This window comes from Miniopterus natalensis, chromosome 19, assembly GCF_054644295.1.
Source record: "Miniopterus natalensis isolate mMinNat1 chromosome 19, mMinNat1.hap1, whole genome shotgun sequence".
NCBI classification, from domain to species: Eukaryota; Metazoa; Chordata; class Mammalia; order Chiroptera; family Miniopteridae; genus Miniopterus; species Miniopterus natalensis.
The window spans coordinates 39,081,042-39,098,816 of NC_142099.1; the positions used below are offsets into that span (position 1 = coordinate 39,081,042).

Sequence of the window (17,775 nt, forward strand, 5' to 3'; positions counted from 1 at the left end):
AATTTCTAGGTCACATGCTCGTTCTTTTAACTTTTTTGAAAAACTCTATACTGTTCCCCACAGAGCCTGCACCAACCTACTCTCCCGCCGGCGGGGCCGAGGGCCCTTCCTCCACAGCCCCCCGCGCTCAGCTCTTGCCTTCTTGACAAGAGCCTTCCTGACGGGGGTGAGGTGCTGCCTCCCTGGGGCTCCGATTGGCGTTTCCCTGGTGAGCAGTGATGCTGAGCATCTTTTCATGTACCTGCCGGCCATCTACAGATGTCTTCTACGGAAAAATGTCTACTCAGATCCCTGGTCCAGTTTTTAATCGGATTGTTTTTTCTTGCTATTGAGTTGTATGAGTGTATGTATATTTGGAAATTTACCCCTTACCGGATACATGGTTTGCAAGTAGTTTTTTCCATTCTGTAGGACTGTCTCGCGACTCCGCTCCTCTCCGTGAGTCAGCCTCCTCATTTTGTGGACAGTTTCTCTCTGCTCCTGGCTGCTGGGTGGGATACGGCCACCAGTTCACAGCACAAAAATGCACCTGCTGTCAGCCATTCCTAGAGACACCTGTTCCATTCTTACTTCCTCCCTCCCTTCCTCATCCCCGAGTCTCTCTTCTCTATTCACTTTCTTCAGATTCCTCGGCAAGGGTCTCTGATGCGCCCTCTTGGGTGAGGGGCCTGCAGTGTCCAGTCAACCGCACAAGCAGCATGGCACCAGCTTGGATTTCCACGGAAGAGAGCGAGGTCCACGTGGGCAACAAATGACGTTTCTGTGTCCTGTGGAGCGACTCGAAGGTGACGCGCAGTCAAAATAACACGAGAGTGGAAGGATTTTTTTATCACGAGAAACCTTAAGCACATCCAGAAACGGAGTAACACGAGGAACCCCACAGACCATCGCCCGCTGTGGGTGCGCTCACGTAAGCACACATCACCACGCGAGCTCTACGGCAAGAACCTCTCCGCGTCACCGTGAGTGAGGAGTCGATACTTAAATTTCGCCAATGGCAGGACATTCTTTGAAAGATTTTTCAAACCAGGATCCAGACAACACCCTCATGCTGCCCTGATTTTGTGCCTCACAAGCATCTTCACAGCCTGAACAGTCCTGCCCCCACCGTCTGACCACTTCTACAGCACTGACCTGTGAAGAGACCATATTAATTGCCCCCGTTGTGCCCCCAGTGGAATTGTCTGCCTCCTCCTGACGGTCCCACAAATAGAAGTGAGTTATAAGGGCTTCATCCATTCAAGTTCAACTTGTTGTGAAATTCCTGTTCACAAAGGCACAGGTGGTCAGGGTCTGCTGGTCCCAGGCTGAGGCACACTGAGTCTGGCCAGTGGGTTCAGCTGGTGACAGCCCGGTCTCCCTCTTGTAAAGGTCATTCTCACACATTTGCCTAAAGTTTTCACCCACTGACTATTTTTCCCTGGATGACTTATTTCATTAGGTTTCAGAAGATGGACTGGAGATGGTTCTGTGGGCAGGAAAAGGCACCTGCCACTTTGCTGGAAATGACGGACTCTCCTCCGACCAGCGATGTGTGAGATGTTCCTACATGTGGCCAAGCCAAGGTGTTTTCAAACTCTCGATTTTCACCAATGTGGTAGGGGAGAGATGTCATCTCAGTGTGGATTTTAATTTGCATTGTCTTGTGATGAGTGAGGATGAGGGGACTGAGTTTGAAACAGGATAGAAAGGTAGGAAAACCTCTGGAATGACAAAGATGAGGAGGGACCCCGTGATCTCCTTTACTCAGAAAATAGCCTCACACCAAGCTTGGTACTCAGTTTCCTCTTTCACCATTAAAAATTCTCTCCTCAACTGCCATGATTCCCAAGAAATCAAATAGCGACTGCCCACGAGCAGTGGAATTTGAAAGCATATCGCTCTCAATTAGTGTCACTGAACCCAAGCGCCAGCAAGGAGGGTCACAGTCAGGCCAACCTCCCAGGGACGGGTGGTGGCCAGCAAGCAGCTGAAGTCATCGTCTCGGTCAAGAAGGTCTTGAGGGAAGCAGTAAGTATTAAGAACTCTCGGTCCTGTGTTTGTAAGTTCCTCCTGAGATATGGAACAACTCCTACAGATAGTTGAGGGAAGCAGCTGAGCAGGGAGAGAAATCACGTACAGGTTATACCAGCTGGCACTGGAATATAGACATGCTTACATGGCTGATGTGTTGAAGTAAATGATTGATTGATAAATAATATGGAGGAAGATTTGGTTGCTCAGAAAGCCCTGGAGGAAATGGGGAGATGCTGGTCAAAGGGTAAAAACTTCCAGTTAGAAGATATGCTTATATGCACAACCCACAGACACAGACAATAATGAGGTGAAGGCGTGGGGGAGCAAGAGGGAGGGGGTTAATGGGAGGGAAAAGGGGGACATCTGTAATACTTTCAACAATAAAGATAAATTTTTAAAAATGAAGATGGATGCGTTCTGGGAATCTGATGTGCAGCATGGTGATTATAGTTAATCTATATTATTCAGCAAGGGTAGATCTTAAATGTTCTCACCACACACAAGAAAAGTAATTGTGTGGCTAGATGGAGGCATTAGCTCAGCTAGGGTGTTGTCATTCTGCAATATGTAGGGCATCAAATCATCACCTGTACACCTTAAGTTGACACAATGCTGCATGTCAGCTGTACCTCAGTAAAGCTGGGGGGCCCTTAGGCATTACCCCAGAGCTAACTCGGCCTCAGACGGAAACCACCTTTCCCAAGAATGCCTGCTGATCAAGGCAGAAAAGGCTCCGCCGAAAAAACGGGATCTCTTGCCAGTACCAGGTTGTCTGATAGGTTAGGTGTCTCCGGCCGGATAGATGCTGCTTGGTCTTTCTTCATGGGGACCCATCTCTGCTGTCTTCAGGGTGGGGACTTCAAAGGACCTGAAGGTCTCCACACCAAACCTAACCTCCTCTTTCCTTGCACATGGAAAAGCATCCCGGCACTAACTCTCACCCCCAGGTGTCCCTCCCTGTGCACCTGCTGCCTCCGCTAAAGTGTGATGCTGCGGATGTTAAAAGTGGCTTTGTCCCCGAGTCCAGGAGCCTTGTCCAGGGAATGGGCTGCCCCACCACGGAGTCCAGTAGCTTTTGCTTCTCTTTGGTGTTTTCCATTTTTCATGCCATTTGACCTGTGGAAGTCCTACCCTTTCGACCGGCCCATTCTTTCTAGACATATCTAGATTCACCCAGCACCTCAACACTTTCTGAGCACCTGCTCTGAGCTGAGCATGTACAGTCAAGAGTTTCAGCAGAGAATGGGCACTCACTGCAGCAAAAAGTAGTGCTGTTCTCCCTGCAAGGGACACCAGGAGGCAGAGCAGGGAAACCTGGTGGCTTGGGGTGATATGCCTGGGTGCACCCCAACTCTGGGGAGCTGGATTTAAGCATCACAGCCCCAGGTAAACATCATGGTTCCCAAACAGGCTCTCACCCACATCCGGGTGACTGACTACTGGCTGTGGCGTTGGTCACCTATCACCCCCACCCTTCTCATTTCCTGACTCTTGTGAAACTTATTAAGTCCACAGAACTGTCTTCAGCCCAGCCAGAGGCTGAAGGTACCTTTCCCACCTGTCAACGCCGCCCTGAACTTGGGGCTGATCCCAGGAACAGGAGAGTGCGGCCATGGACCTGCCTTATTACCACGGCCCCCTGTCCAAGAGAGACTGTGAGAGCCTGCTGCTCGCAGAGAGGGTGGACGGCAACTTCCTACTACGCGACAGCGAGTCTGTGCCAGGTGTCCTGTGCCTCTGTGTCTCGTGAGTAGCCTCACCTTCCCCATGTTTGAAACCATGTAGTGAATGCCAGGCGACAGCCAAGTAGAAAAGAACTTGCATTTCACTCAGACTGTGTGGTGCAAGTGAGCAGAGGGAGCAGAATGGATCCTGCAGGGAGGTGGGAGGAATGTGCGTCCTCGGCTTCCGCCTGCCTCTGTCCTGGTGGGAAGGCCCCACGGGCAGGGCTGCAGGCAGCAAGGTGGCGAGGGGACCGCAGACAAGGAGGTCCAGTCCTGCAGAGGCTTTTCACTTGCTGTGGGAAAGGCCAAGGTCCTTGTGAAAGTTCTATCTGAATCTAAGAGACCAAGTTTTTACGTGTATCCTGTTGGCTCCGCTTATGATAACTTCGATCAGATCTTGGTAGGTCTGTAAAGGGCTTCAGCAGACAGCTTCCCCGCTCAGCCTGCTGTGGAGGCTCGAGATGGGCATTATACATGAAGCAGGGCCTGGGCTTCCCAAACTATACATGTGGCCACATTATACATGTGGCCAAGGCTCTGGGCTTCTTGTGAAACTCCAGGCCGGAGCCATCAGAGTCCCTGGAAGGGCCTTACTCAGGCTGCTGAGAAAGCAACTGGTAGAGAAATCAGCAGGAGCTGGTGGTGTCTTTAGGGATTCTCCTCTTTGGAGAGGCCACTGAGTTTTCTCCTACTTGTTATAGGGTTAAAACCCCACTTGTCCCTGGAATTGCTCCAGCGCGTCTTAGAATCAGGGAGCTGTGGGAACAGAAGTGGCCGTCATCGCTAAGAGAACAGGCCGGCCGATCCCTTGCTTTAAGTGGTGCTGAGGACGGGATGGGAAAGTTCGCCTCCACGTGTTAGCAGCTCAAGTTTTCAAGCTCCCCATGACGTTGAGGGTGTGTTCATGCACCTTTAGGCATGAATAATTCCTCTTTCAGAGCTGCATGGTCATGTCCTTCACCTGTTTTTCGCATTAGTTGTTTGTCTTTTCATTGATTTTTTTCCAGTTGCTCTGTGATGAAGACACAACATTAAAAACACAAAGCTGCACAGGCACAAAGATGATTATAGATCGATTCCAACCTCATTTAGTATCAGTTTTCTGCAAACTACTAACCAAATAGAAGCTGGTAGTGTATAAAATACACTGTGCTCAAACTCGGCCCGTGTGGCTCAGCGGTTGAGCGTCAGCCTATGAACCAGGAGGTCATGGTTCGATGCCCAGTCAGGGCACATGGCTGGGCTGCGGGCTTGATCCCCAGTACGGGAATCATTGATGTTTCTCTCTCCCTCTCCCTTCCTCTCTCTGAAATCAATAAAAACATATGTTTTAAAAATACGCTATGCTCAAGTACAGTCCAAACTAAGACATCAAGGATGGTTTCATGTCAGGAAAATTATTAGTGTAACTACATATTAACAGGCCCAAGGTAATAAACTGCATAACTCACTCAAATTTACTTAAAAGGCATTAGGTAAAATTCAACATCCACCCCTTAATTACACACACGCGCGCGCGCACACTTACACGCTCCTGCCCACACCAGCTAGACAGATTACCTTCCGCCAGGTGGAGCTCTAGAATTCTCGCTAAAACTGCGAGCGACAAAGACGCTCATTACCACACTACTATGTCCGTTTTCCAAGAGTGTCAGCACGTGAGATTAGTCAAAGGAAACACAAATATTGAAAAGGAAGACACAACATTATTGTTTGCAGCTGAAATGATTTTATACCTGTGAGATCTGAGATTTAACTGGGAAAAAACTTAAAGAACATTCAGTAAGGACATCTGTCTTCTGAAACAAGATACAAAACCGCAAAACCAAAAAAAGGAAAGATGGATAAATATGACCATTATAAAAAATACTGATGTCAAAAAAACTTAGAAGACAGTTGACAAACCAACAGGAAAAAGAAAAACTTCGTTAACATATAAGAGTTTTAAAAGTCAGTAGAAAATGAAGAGAAGTCTACGGAGAGGAGTGATCTGAAGCCGAAATGTGGAGCTGACACAGACATGCTGGACCTCACTGGCAACTAATGAAATACAAATAAAAGAATGAGACATCCTTCCTCCCGTTGTGGGCAAGAATGAAAACTGCTAGCACCCAGAGGCAACAAATGCATGGATAGCCACCCCAATTTCACTAATGAAAACCTACCTTGTAGTCACTGTCCCAGTAAAGCAAATCTAACCCGTATCCCACCACCAGAAGGGATTATGGAGGTTTGCCGTCCATACGTGCAGAGGTGAGGTGTCTGCCCCGGGAAGAGGGACCGCCCTTTCCAGAGGGGAGCAGAGGCCCAGGGGTCACAACCCCAGAGCTCCGTCAGGAACACAGGCTTCCTGTGGGGTCACCTCCCACAGGCCCTCCCAAGTCGGTCGGGCTCAGGCCTCTGTCACGGGAGATGAGAGCAGAATCGCTTATGTGTGTGCACACGGACATGAGCAAAACTGGGCAAGCCCACCGGAGCTCTGAGATAACCTCTATTGTCGTGTGATCCCATTTCTGTAAAAAAAAAAAATGTACGGCTCTATCCGTGTGTATTTGTACAAAGTTTCTAGAAGGTGCAGAACTTACCGTAGTGCTCAACCAGGAAACCTGGGAGGGAAAGGCGGTGGGTGTGCTCCTTCCGTTGGATAACTTCTTGGCACCATTTAAATGCCCTCTGTGGAGGCAGGACTTTTGTAACTTAAGAAATGTTTATAAAACTGCAGTGAATCCTGCCTGTTCAGATACTGTGCCAGGCCTGGGGAGGTTCTGAGGAGAGCCCAGGACAAGACCCAACATGTAAACAAACAGAACAAGCCAAGTATAAATTCCAGAAAAGACTGTTTCCCTCAGGTTCAAGGACAGAGGTGAGCGGGAAAGCCTCTGAGCGGAGGCAGGGTTTCCACTGGGGCCCAGGCCAGATGAGGGTCGGTCCCTGGACATGGCAGGAAGCATTCCAGGGCAGCCAGGCAGGGACAGGTCGCCAAGCAGAATATTTGAAAGCGCAGATGACTCGTGCAGGGCTCTGGAAGGCAGCTTAGAAACCGACTCCTGGGAGAGTAGGGCTGGAGTAAAATGATGGGGTCTCGGGAATGATTCCATCATTAGGGAAACATGGACGGTTTTGAGCAGAGATGGGGCGAACCGGTGCTGAGGTTCTGGGACTCAAATCTGACTTGGAGAACTTCCCACGGGTGACTGTGGGAGAGACTGAGTCGGGTGGTAGCGTGAGGAGCTCTCCGTGCAGACCAAACAGAAAGGAGGGGACGGGCGAAGAAACGCTGCGGGAGGTGCTGAAGGCAGGACAGATCCCGGCCCACAGTCAGGGCGCGGATTCTCCTAAGAAGCAGACGACATTCCAAACTCCTCTGTGTGTACCGACCGAGCTCGCACATCTGCTAGAGCAAAAGCCACTGGAAATGGAAGAACGGTAAGTCAAATGGACGTCGCCACAATCGCCTCGCGCCCTCTTGGCATGTCCCTGACAGGCAGACGAAGCTGCCGCAGCCTCCAGTTCCTGTCAGGTGTCCCCATCAGACATCCTGGTCACAGTGACACAGGTGGAATTTTATTGTCTCGCCAATCAGCACAGATCCTTCAACTCTAGTTAGTTAAATTCTCCCGTGTGTCAGGCTCCACACTCGACACGTGACTGGTGCCTTCAGCAAAACGCAGCACTTGGTTGGGAAAGTAAAGTGAATAGAACCGTGATGCATGTGGTGACTGCGAGGACGGGACCCCCGGGCACGGCCGGAAGGAGAGCGAGGGGCGAGGCATTCCCAGAGGAGGGGAGCAGGGAGGAGCCCGGGCTATGGGGATGACCGGAACTGTCATCCGTTTATTGGACAAGCCTATGCCGAGGGCCCTCTAGTTCCAGGCGTGGTCCTAGGTGAGAGAGTGACGGGTGCCACAGAGTTAGACCTGCTCTCCTGAAATCACAGGGAGAGGAGACAGCACGACCAAAACAACAGGGGGCCATCACGGGGAGGGACAGAGAGGCAACTTTCAGTTGGGTGCAGAAAAGGTTCCTCTGAGGAGGTCACACAAAGCCACCCAAGCCCTATGCGAGCAAAGTCATACGGTCCACACCACAGCAGGCCTCCCACATGTGTGCAGTAGGCGCGACCGCGGGGCTGCTTTCTATGAGCCAAACTCTGTGCTAACATCTTCCATCGTCACCCCGTGTGCTCCTCGCAAAACCACTTACAGTAGGTGACACCTCTGTTCTGTGGGGAAAGAAACGAGCCTCTTATTAAATCACCTGTCGAAGCCCAAACTCTCAGCATGCTATTGTTTCCTCTCTTGCCCACGTCCCCCGTTCCACTGAAACACGGTCACGTGGTCACCTTGCAGCCGTGCCACAAAGTGCCCAAGCAGGGACCGGGTGTGGCAGTGGGCCCTGATTGCGGACCCTTCAGTCTGTGTTCCCATCCTCTTTGCTGTGTCAGAACAGCAATGTGCCAGCTTCCGTGCTGGTACCCACCCAAGTAAGAATAGCATGGGAAGGACAGCAGTGAAGGAAGGAAGTCACAGAGAGCTGGCCCGTGGCGGCCACGCACAGGAGGTGCTGCCTGATCGCCAGCCTGGTAGAGCTTCCAGGAGATGCCCTGTGCACAACACTGATGTGTGACTGCCTGAGTGCCCGACGTGGGAGCTGGTCTGCCTGTAGTCAGTGGAGGCGGTATCTGGGATGCAGGGGCTCTGCGTGTGTGCGACGGGAAGGGGCTTCCTGCAGCCACAGGGAGGCTGCAGGGGAGAGGGCCTAGTCCACCCTCCTGCGCGGTCTCACCGAGGAGGACAGGCCCCGCGAGGCACTTCCCACTCTCAGATCCTGCGATCTTTGGGAAGACTCAAGTTCAGGCAGAAAAAAGAAAACAATCTTTTTGTTGTTTTTGAAAAACCCAATGTAGAGAAAGGTATAAAAAAGAAAGCAGAAATTCTTAGAAGTCAGGGTTTCTGGTAGTGAGACCTCACGGACACCGTGAGCGGATTTCTGTGCACCAGTGGCTGTTACACAGGATGGCCTGCAACCTGCTGCGTTCAGTGCCTCACAGGAACCTCTCCACAGCAGAGACGGCCAGCACGCAGTCCCGCCGTGACTGCTCAGCATTTCATTGACTGGAGACATCCTAACTTATACATGATCATACATTTAGGTTATTTCCAGTCTGGTCCAGTGTACCCAGTGTGATTGGAGACTATTAGCATTTTGCATTTACATCTTTGAAAGTTCGCCCAACTCTGTCCTTAGGATAAAATCCCAGACTATTTAATACTCACACACTGACAAATTTGCACAACAAAAGCTTGGACCACTGCTGTCAAAATCAGTGACAAGGCCAGAAGTCAACCGTCTCAGAAACAGACACATTGCTCATGTCACTGAGCAGACAGCTCCATTTCCTCCAACTGATCTTTCAGGCTTGGTTAAATAAAAATAAACCTGACCATGAACAAGTTTCCCCACAGCGCTGGCCACAGCATGAGGCCCACAGCAACGTGTGGGCTGTCAGCAACGGAGCTCAGAGGCCTGGCACAGCACCTCCTGTAACCACCTCCACGCCCATTGGAAGGAGAGACCGAGAAGCCCTCCACTCCAGCCTTTCCCATCGCAGCGGGAAACATCATGCAGAGGTTTACAAACAGCCCTTCGAGACTGTGCATTTTTCACATTTTAAATGGGTTGAAGATTTGCACAGATGACTGAAAATGCAGATATTTCAACACACCAAGTGTCACGAACCTTAGATGTGACTGAGTGACTACCAGGATCTTGGGCCTTCCTGCACATCGGAGCTGTCCCCACTGTGGTCACTCTCACACTGGGGTCCAGCCTCAGCATGTGGACTAAGGACCTAACAGCAAATACAGGGAACATTCTTTCTATCTAATGCCAAAGACCAGCCATCAAAACCACAAGAGCCAAATGAGCTTAAATTCGGTTTCATGTTACAGCACAAATTCCATTCATGAGTGATCTTTACAGCTCTACTGAGGTATCAGTGACATGAAATAAAAATCGCACAATTCGATGAATGTTGGTATTGGTATACACCATGAAAACATCACCATGGCCAAGACGCTGGAGGCGCAGAACCTCCCTGGGCCTCTTTGTGACCTCCCCTCCCCACCCAGCCCAGGCCCCCATCGTCTGCTTCCTGGCACGCTTTTCTGCACTCACCATGTGTCAATGCATCAGAGGCCCTCTTTGCTGAGCAATATTCCACTCTGGGAACAAGTCACACTTTCTTAATATACATGTTTTTTTATTTTCAATTCCAGTTTTCATTCAGTGCCTCTGCACCCGTTTCAGGTGTTTGCCTGGTGGTTACAGAGGTGGGTACTTCACAGACCCACAGTTTATTTTCTCACTCAGCCTTCACCATGGAAGCTGCCACAAACGTCTGTCTGTGTCTGTGGACATGCTTCCATTTCTCCCACGAGAATAAGAAGTGTGGGCAAGCCCTGGCCAGTGCTCAGTTTTTAGAGCACCACCCCGATTCGCCAAGGTTTCGGGTTCTAGCCCCACTCAGGGCACACACAAGAGCCGAACAATGACTGTATCGATAAAGGGAACAACAAATTGATGTTTCTCTCTCTCCACCAACCTCTTCTTTCTCTCTAAAAATCAATCAATCAATAAATCATTTTAAAAAGAAGTGTGGGCAACCAAGTCACGCGTTCAGTGCAGGTTTAATATTTTTAAGAAACTACCAAGCTGTTCCCCACAGCAACTGCCACCCCCGGGCGCGATGAGTGCTTCTTCCTTTAGGCCCTTAATGGGTGTGCGGCAGTGTTTCACTGTGGTTTTAATTTACGTCTGAGTATTTGTTCACATGCTTATTTGCCACCCACATATCTCCTGTGATGAAGTGTCCATTCAAATATTTTGCCCATTTTTAATTATTTTTGTGTTTATTTTCCTACTGAGTTTGGTGATTCTTTACATATTTGGACTTACGTTCTTTGTGAGATAGGTGATTTGTAAATACTTTCTCCCATTTTGTGACTTGTCCTTTCATCCTTTACACAGCATATTTCAAAGAACAGAGGTTCTCAATTTTGACAAAGTCCAACTGTTCAATTTTCACTTTTGAGGATGGTAATTTTAGTGTTATACCTGATAAATCTTTGCCCAACTCAATTCACACAGGTTTTCTCCTCACTTTCTCCTTGAGTTTTATAGTTTTGGGTGTCACATCCTGATTTTATTTTTGTGTCTGGGGTAAAAATGAAGTGACTAATTGAAGAATTTAACATAGTCTATATGATGGTTGGATTATAAAAAACCACGCAGTCAGCCAAATGCCACATGCGGGCCTGAACAGTACTTGTGTGAGGAGACGTTACTGAGACCTCTTCTCAAGCTCTGGGGGACTTTAAGTTGCCACATGTGGAGACTCGTTAAACCTTTCGTCTGCTCTGTGATGGGGGGACACCCAAGGCCTTATTCTCGCCTCAGGAAACCCAAACAGGACTGGAGACTGAAGCCGATTGAAGTCCCCAGGCGGTCAGCGACCAGGCTCCTGACCTTACGGCTGTACGGGGTGCCTGACTTCCCAGTTCTGTCAGAACCCTGGCCCTGTGATTCGCGGGCACAGAGGCAGGAACGGGGCTCTGCCAGATCATTCGAACCCCAGGCCCGCGCCCTTGAATCTCCCTTTCACAGCTTCACATTCCTGTGGAGCCTGAACCTGCTTGATGCTGATGGACACCCGCAAGTCCCTTTTCCCCTGGAGAGCCATTGTTAAGTGGGTGCGGTATCTTACCATGGACAACACCCAGAAGCTGGAGAAACCGTGGAATGCTGGTTCTTGTTACAAAGGCTGCTCCGTTAGGTCTGTTACCTGAATTCTGGTTGAATTGCTTAGCCAGTGGCTCCTGTTCCAAAGAGGAACAGAACACAATACAAATGCCAACACCGTCTATTTTGGTTACACCACCGTCTCTCATGGGGTCACCAGCATCGTTTACTGGACACCACAGGAAGGCCGGAAGGTGCTCTGTAAGTTACATCTACCTAGAGCTGAGTGAAGACGAGAGACCCACCAACACCACTGAAGCTGTGAACTCTCTCCTTAGCCCCTTGGCCGCAGCCCAGGCTTCCATGTCCAAACGAGGGTCCCCATTTCAAAACCTCGGTCTCTCCAGTTCCCATACACGAGGAGGTCTGGAAACGTCAGTCGCTTTTGGGATCCACGACTGCACACAAGATGTGATGGTAGGTGTTTCCCGGGTTTGCACGTACGGACCTTCTGACTCACACAGCCCTCTTCCCACAGGTTTAAAAACATCGTCTACACATACCGCATCTTCAAGGAGCAATACGGGCAATACCACATAGAGGTAGGACACCTCTGACTCAGCTAAGCTGGGGGGAGGCATCTGGGAGCATCTCACCTGAGATTTTCAGGTGACAGCATTTTACAAAGGGACAGAAATGGGAAGGGACCACAGTGTGGGCCCATTTTGGAATAATCAGGGCTGTTACTCAAAATTTAGACACACAGCAGTGGTCCCTTCGTGGTCAGATGCACCACTGGACTCCAGGTCAACCGCTGCTGCTGAGAAGACTCAGCCGTGACCAGGCCTGGGTGGGAAGGGCGGTGGGAGGCGTGAGGGTTAGGAAGTCGGGTGGGCTCCGCAGGTGAGCTTGAGCCATCAGCTGGCCGTCTGCGGCATTTCTTTCATTTCTCTTGCTCACCCAGAGCTCAGCAGATAAACTTTTTTTGTTTCTTTTGAATTTACTTCTCTGGCTAAAAAAATTGACATACTTGAATCGTTAATTACCAATACCTGAAAACCGCTGCCACGAGAAGTGTTCCACGTCATACACACTTGTGCGATGACAAGCCATCTCCTTGTGTTTTGCAGACTGCGAAGGGCTGTCCCAAACAAGTCTTTCCCAACCTAAAGGAATTGGTCTCCAAATTCGAGAAACCAAACCAAGGACTGGTGTTCCCCCTTCTATACCCGATAAGGAGAACCAGCCCCTGCCTGCGCTGGAGGCGGTCGAAGGTGGACTTGGAAGATACTTATGGTAAAACCTCCCACAACGGTCAGAAAGAGGCTCTCCCTGAGCTCCTGAGAACAAGGGCTCTCCTTACTGTGGGGATGCCCAGGGTCTCTGCTGCTGCCCGACTCATAGGAGACCCCCAATTTGGCAGGAGAGCTCCGCGTGACCCCTCAAGGAGTCACTTTGATGTGGCTTCAGGCTGATCTGGTGCCCTGGGAGAGGCCTCCTTTCTCGAGAGGGGTTGGTCAGTGCGACTCCTGGGTGCTGGCTTCATGGCTCGTCTCTGCTTATCCCCAGAGAACTCTAGCAGTGACTACGTGGAGGTGGTGCCTTGAGGACAGGGAGTCAACACTGTTAGAGAAGACATGGGTGAGTTCTCACTGGCGACCCTCCTTCTCCGGCACATGCACGTCTGGAAGTTGGAACCTGGGGACAATTCAGACTGTCCTGGTCTGGTGACTGCAGGTGTCCCGTCCACCAGCCTTCGAGAAGCACACAGCACAGCAGCCTCGAAGCCCTGCCCCCTCCATCTGCTTCCTCGCATGGGACACCGGTCGGGCTTCCCTGACTTGCCCGAGGCGCCCAGGTTCCCCCCTCCCTCCCCCAGGCAGGCAGCAGCAGCTTCCACAGATGAGGGCCCTGGGCGCTGGGCCCAGCCCTATGGCCTCGTGCCTTTGGCTGCAGCTCCTCCCCCTCCAGGTCTGGGGTGGGTGACGCTCACTGGCCCAGCTTCTCCGCTGAGCCTGGTCCTGTTGAGCGGGCTTGCGGTCCTGGAGGGACGGACCTCGCCCATCAGCAAGGGCTCAGGGACCCGCCCCTCCTCCCCCTCCCCGGCCAATTTGTCCTGGGCAGCTGCCTGCACTGTCCTGGTCATGGGGCCCCACCCCTCCAGCCAGGGTGACCACCTTCCTGCTTCTCCTTCTTAGTCTGGACCTTCCTGCCCAGCAGGGCCCTGGACACACTTGCTCCCCCATTTTGCCTCATTTCATTGGCATGCCACCATCCGACAGCATGGAGGGGGCTTGGTGCAGTGACGTGTGTGGGATTTTTTAGGAACCCGTGTGGTTCCTGGTCCCAACCAGGTTTTAAGAGCCACCAAAGCTGGCTGTTCCCAGTGTCCGCCTCGATGTGTGGAAACGTTCCTGAAGGGTTTGCTGAGCTAGTCCTAAGGCCCGTTGGATTTCTGTGCCGGTTCAAACTGTCAGTTGAGCCCTGATGAGGGGGACGTGCCGGTTCGGTGCCAGGCTCTTTCTCATCGGCAGCCAGGGTGACTCCTACCCCACCAGCCTGTCTCCCAGTGTTAAGGGGAGAAACTCCAGATCCCCAGACGCTGAGGCTGGAACCCCAGAGCATGAGCCATCCGGAGTCTTGGGTCACGTGACTGTACCCGCCAAGTAGAGAAGACCTAAGACGTGGGGTCAGCCACATTCAGAGGGGCAGCGGCCCTCTGGCTGGGTCAGTGGGGGACGCGGGGAACAAGCTCGGCCCCTGGGAGCGGTCCCGGGTCTTTGACCGTCTGTGAGGTACAAGAGGGTGTCCCGTTCCCGCACCCCCGGCAGTCCCTGGCACGGACGACATCCTGGTGGGGGTTCCTAGAAGGGATGACTGAGTCCCTGTCCTACGTGCTCGTCCTGGGGGGCAGGGACTGCTCTGAGCCTGCCCGCTTCAGAATCCTGTAGAACGAGGCACAGTTCAGACCCGCGGCCGCCGCCTGAGCCCCCAGCCTGGTGCTGGTGCCGCGCTGGGCGCCCCTGAGGCTGGGTGGGAGACGGGCAGCCAGGGCCCGGGCGCTCGGGCCTGAGGAGCGGGATTGGACTCTGACGGCGTTTCCCGCGCGGCGCTGGCCTGGGCCCGGCCGTCAGGGGGCAGCTGCGCTAATAAAGCGGCTGGCGCCGCGCGGCCGCCTCACGCTGTGCGACACGCGGTGCGACACGCGGTGCGACACGCGGTGGGACACGCGGTGGGACACGCTGTGTGACACGCGGTGCGACACGCGGTGCGACACGCTGACACGCGGTGCGACACACTTCGCTGGCCTGTGGCCCTCGCACCCTGGTGGCGGCGGGCAGCTCACGTTTCATGGACAATGTGCATCAAGTTCATAAAGTAAAGCAGCCCGGCCGGGCGCAGGCGGTCGGGGTTCGGTTCCCGGTCAGGGCACAGGCCCGGGTTGCGGGCTCGATCAGTGACCCTCTCATCATTGATGTTTCTCTCTCTCCCTCTCCTTTCCTCTCTCTGAAATCAATAAAGATATGTTTTTAAAAAATAAAAATAAAAATAAAAAAAATAAAGTGAATGAAACCATGATTCCAGAATCTCGAGGCACTGCCCACAGCACGCGAGGCACACGGCCTTGGTCCTCACGCCCCTCTGCGGCCACGTTGTAGGTCAGGAGGGTCTGTCCCCTGAAACTCATTAGCACTCGTGTACAATGGAGCCTGAGGCTCTGGGGGGCGGGGATGTCTCCTAACTATTTAAATCTCTTCAATTCCCAAGAGTCCGGTCAATGATTTTCCAGTGTTGCCCTTCCTGTTTTCCAGGAACGTATCCGTTTTGTCTGCTTTCTCGGTTATTGGCACGTAGTTCACGCTGTCCTGCAGTTCTGAAACTGCTGTGACCTCAGCTATGTCTTGTTTGCATCTCACCTTTTATTTCACTTCCGTCCATCTTAACAGTATTTTCAAAGCCAGCTCTTGGTTTTGTTAATCTTTCCTTTTTTGGTATTGTTTTTAGATTGTTTTTCTCTATTTCATAGATATTTATTTTTGCCTTTTGAGGTCCTCTGACCTGTTTTCCATATTTGTTGTTTTCTAACAAATATATATTGTTTATTGCTATTAGGTCTAAAGCCCTTTTACTGCCCATAAAATACCCTCTTTAATCCAAGGGCTGCTTAGCAACTGTAATTGTTTTTAAATGTATGTTTTAGTTTTCGTTTTAGGGTGGAAATGAAATGCCACACTGCGTGGCATTAGGGTGAGATAACATGGTTTGACTTGATACCTGAGGCTTCCTTGCTGCCTAGTGTGTGAACATCCTGTTCTATTTACTTCATTTGTTGGAAAATAATTGATATTTTTCTGTTCTTTTTAAAGCTCATTCTCTTCACTACCCCTCAATGTAGTCAAACTTATAGATCATGTAAAACAAGCATTTTTATAGCTTTTCTGATTTGTGATCTATTTGCTCTCTCAGAGTTAAAGAGAAATGAGTCTTTCACTTGAGCCCACTACGTAGCGGGTCTGGCTCGCCAACAGTAACCACTGGTGACCGACATGTCCTCTCAGTGCTCCTGTTTTCTGAGTGGATGTGTTTTTATAATTATTTTATCACCTAGTTCTGTTTCCTTTAGTTTGTGAAGTGTTTCTCTTTGTCACTGAAGATTTTTTTTGCCTTTGATTATATTTTACACCATATCCTGGCTTTCTTCTAATTCACACTTTCTCAGGTTAATGAGCTTTTCCAACCTGTTTTCATTTTTTAAATCTTTTGTGTTAACTGCCTTCTGTAGACCAAATATTTCAGGGACTAATTTTTTTCCAATTTAAGATTTTCTCTGGTAAGTTCGGTAGGCTTCCATTTATTATAATTTGTTATACTGAAATTTATTTCTGCCACTGTGAAGGGCTGAACCTGTGTCCCCCCTAAACCATATGTTTACACTCTGCCCCCCAATGGGATGGTATTTGGAGGTGAGGCCTTCCAGAGGTGATCAGCTTCCTGTGAAGCCACCAGGGTGGAGGCCCTGATGGGATTAGGGCCCTTGGACAGGAAGGGACAGCAGAGCTCTGAGGAAGGGCTGTGAAGATGGGGGAGTGATATGGGGGGGGGCTGCCTGCACCCCAGGAAGTGGCCCCACCAGACACCAGAGATCAGATCTGCCAGGACCTTGACCTCAGGCTTCTTGTGTTTGTTTATTTTTCTCTGAGATATTTAAAATGTCTCAATTGTTATAATCATGTACACGCCTCTCCCTGTTGCTGTTGATCCCCCTCACTTTCAGATTCATCAAATCTAAATTACTATTATCCACCCCTTTGTGTCCTTTGTTATTGAAATAACAGTAAACTTCATTGACTCAATTATTCACCCTTACTTTCCTATTTATTTCCAAACACATGTATTTTCTTTTCTTAAAAAATGTAATTAGCCTGGTCGGCATGGCTCAGCAGTTGAGCATCGACCTAGGATCCAGGAGACCCCGGTTTGATTCCCGGTCCCGGCACATGCCAGGGTTGTGGGCTCGATCCCCAGGAGGGGGCGTGCAGGAGGCAGCTGATCAATGATGACTCTCTTATCATTGATGTTTCTCTCTCTCTCCCTCTCCCTTTCTCTCTCTGAAATCAATAAAGACATATATATTTTAAATGTAATTATTTAATGACCTGAGGGAACAACAAGCTGATCAAAAACAATGGAGGGAAGGATTTCACTTTTGATAAAAATTACAACTATGTATAGAAAGCACTGGAAGGTTATACACCAAAATACAGTCCTTACTTATGGTTAGCGATTAAATATTCTTCCCTTTGCTTTTGTGTATTTTTCAAAATGTGACTATTTCTGAAACAAAAAAGCCAGACAAGTTATTGGACAGAGAAACAGTTATTAGATAGACATCAGGGGTCCAGCAATCAAGGTCTGAAACCCAGGACGGCCGGGCTACAGTGATGGCGACTGAGTCCAGGTGCAGAATATCATTCCTTTCTTTCCCTTCTCAAGGTTCTTCACCATTTGCTGTTCTCAGTGTACTTATATTTCACAAGAATGTATAAATATGAACAGGCACAACAGCAAAATGATGCCGGCAACTTTGCTTTTACATTGCTACAACTGTAATAACTGTTCGTAGCTATGAAACACACTGGAAGTAAAATATAAAACACAAACCAACAACTCCCACAACAAAAGAACACATCTGACTGCACCCCTGCTCTCTGTTCATTTTCCATTTCACTGTAAATGTTTTTTTCATGGACCTGGAAGGGGCCATGTTTTTCTCAAAAAGATGCTTTGCCTGCTA

General features: G+C 50.2%; 1 protein-coding gene across 1 annotated transcript; it reads left to right on the plus strand.

The window, feature by feature from the left end:
• Window positions 1–3,628: 3,628 nt before the first annotated feature.
• On the plus strand, window positions 3,629–13,087 carry SH2D1B (SH2 domain containing 1B). Its single transcript, XM_016210481.1, has 4 exons — window positions 3,629–3,762; window positions 12,019–12,082; window positions 12,611–12,776; window positions 13,050–13,087. The coding sequence occupies exons 1-4, from the start codon at window positions 3,629–3,631 to the stop codon at window positions 13,085–13,087; spliced, it is 402 nt and encodes a 133-aa protein (XP_016065967.1).
• Window positions 13,088–17,775: the final 4,688 nt, after the last annotated feature.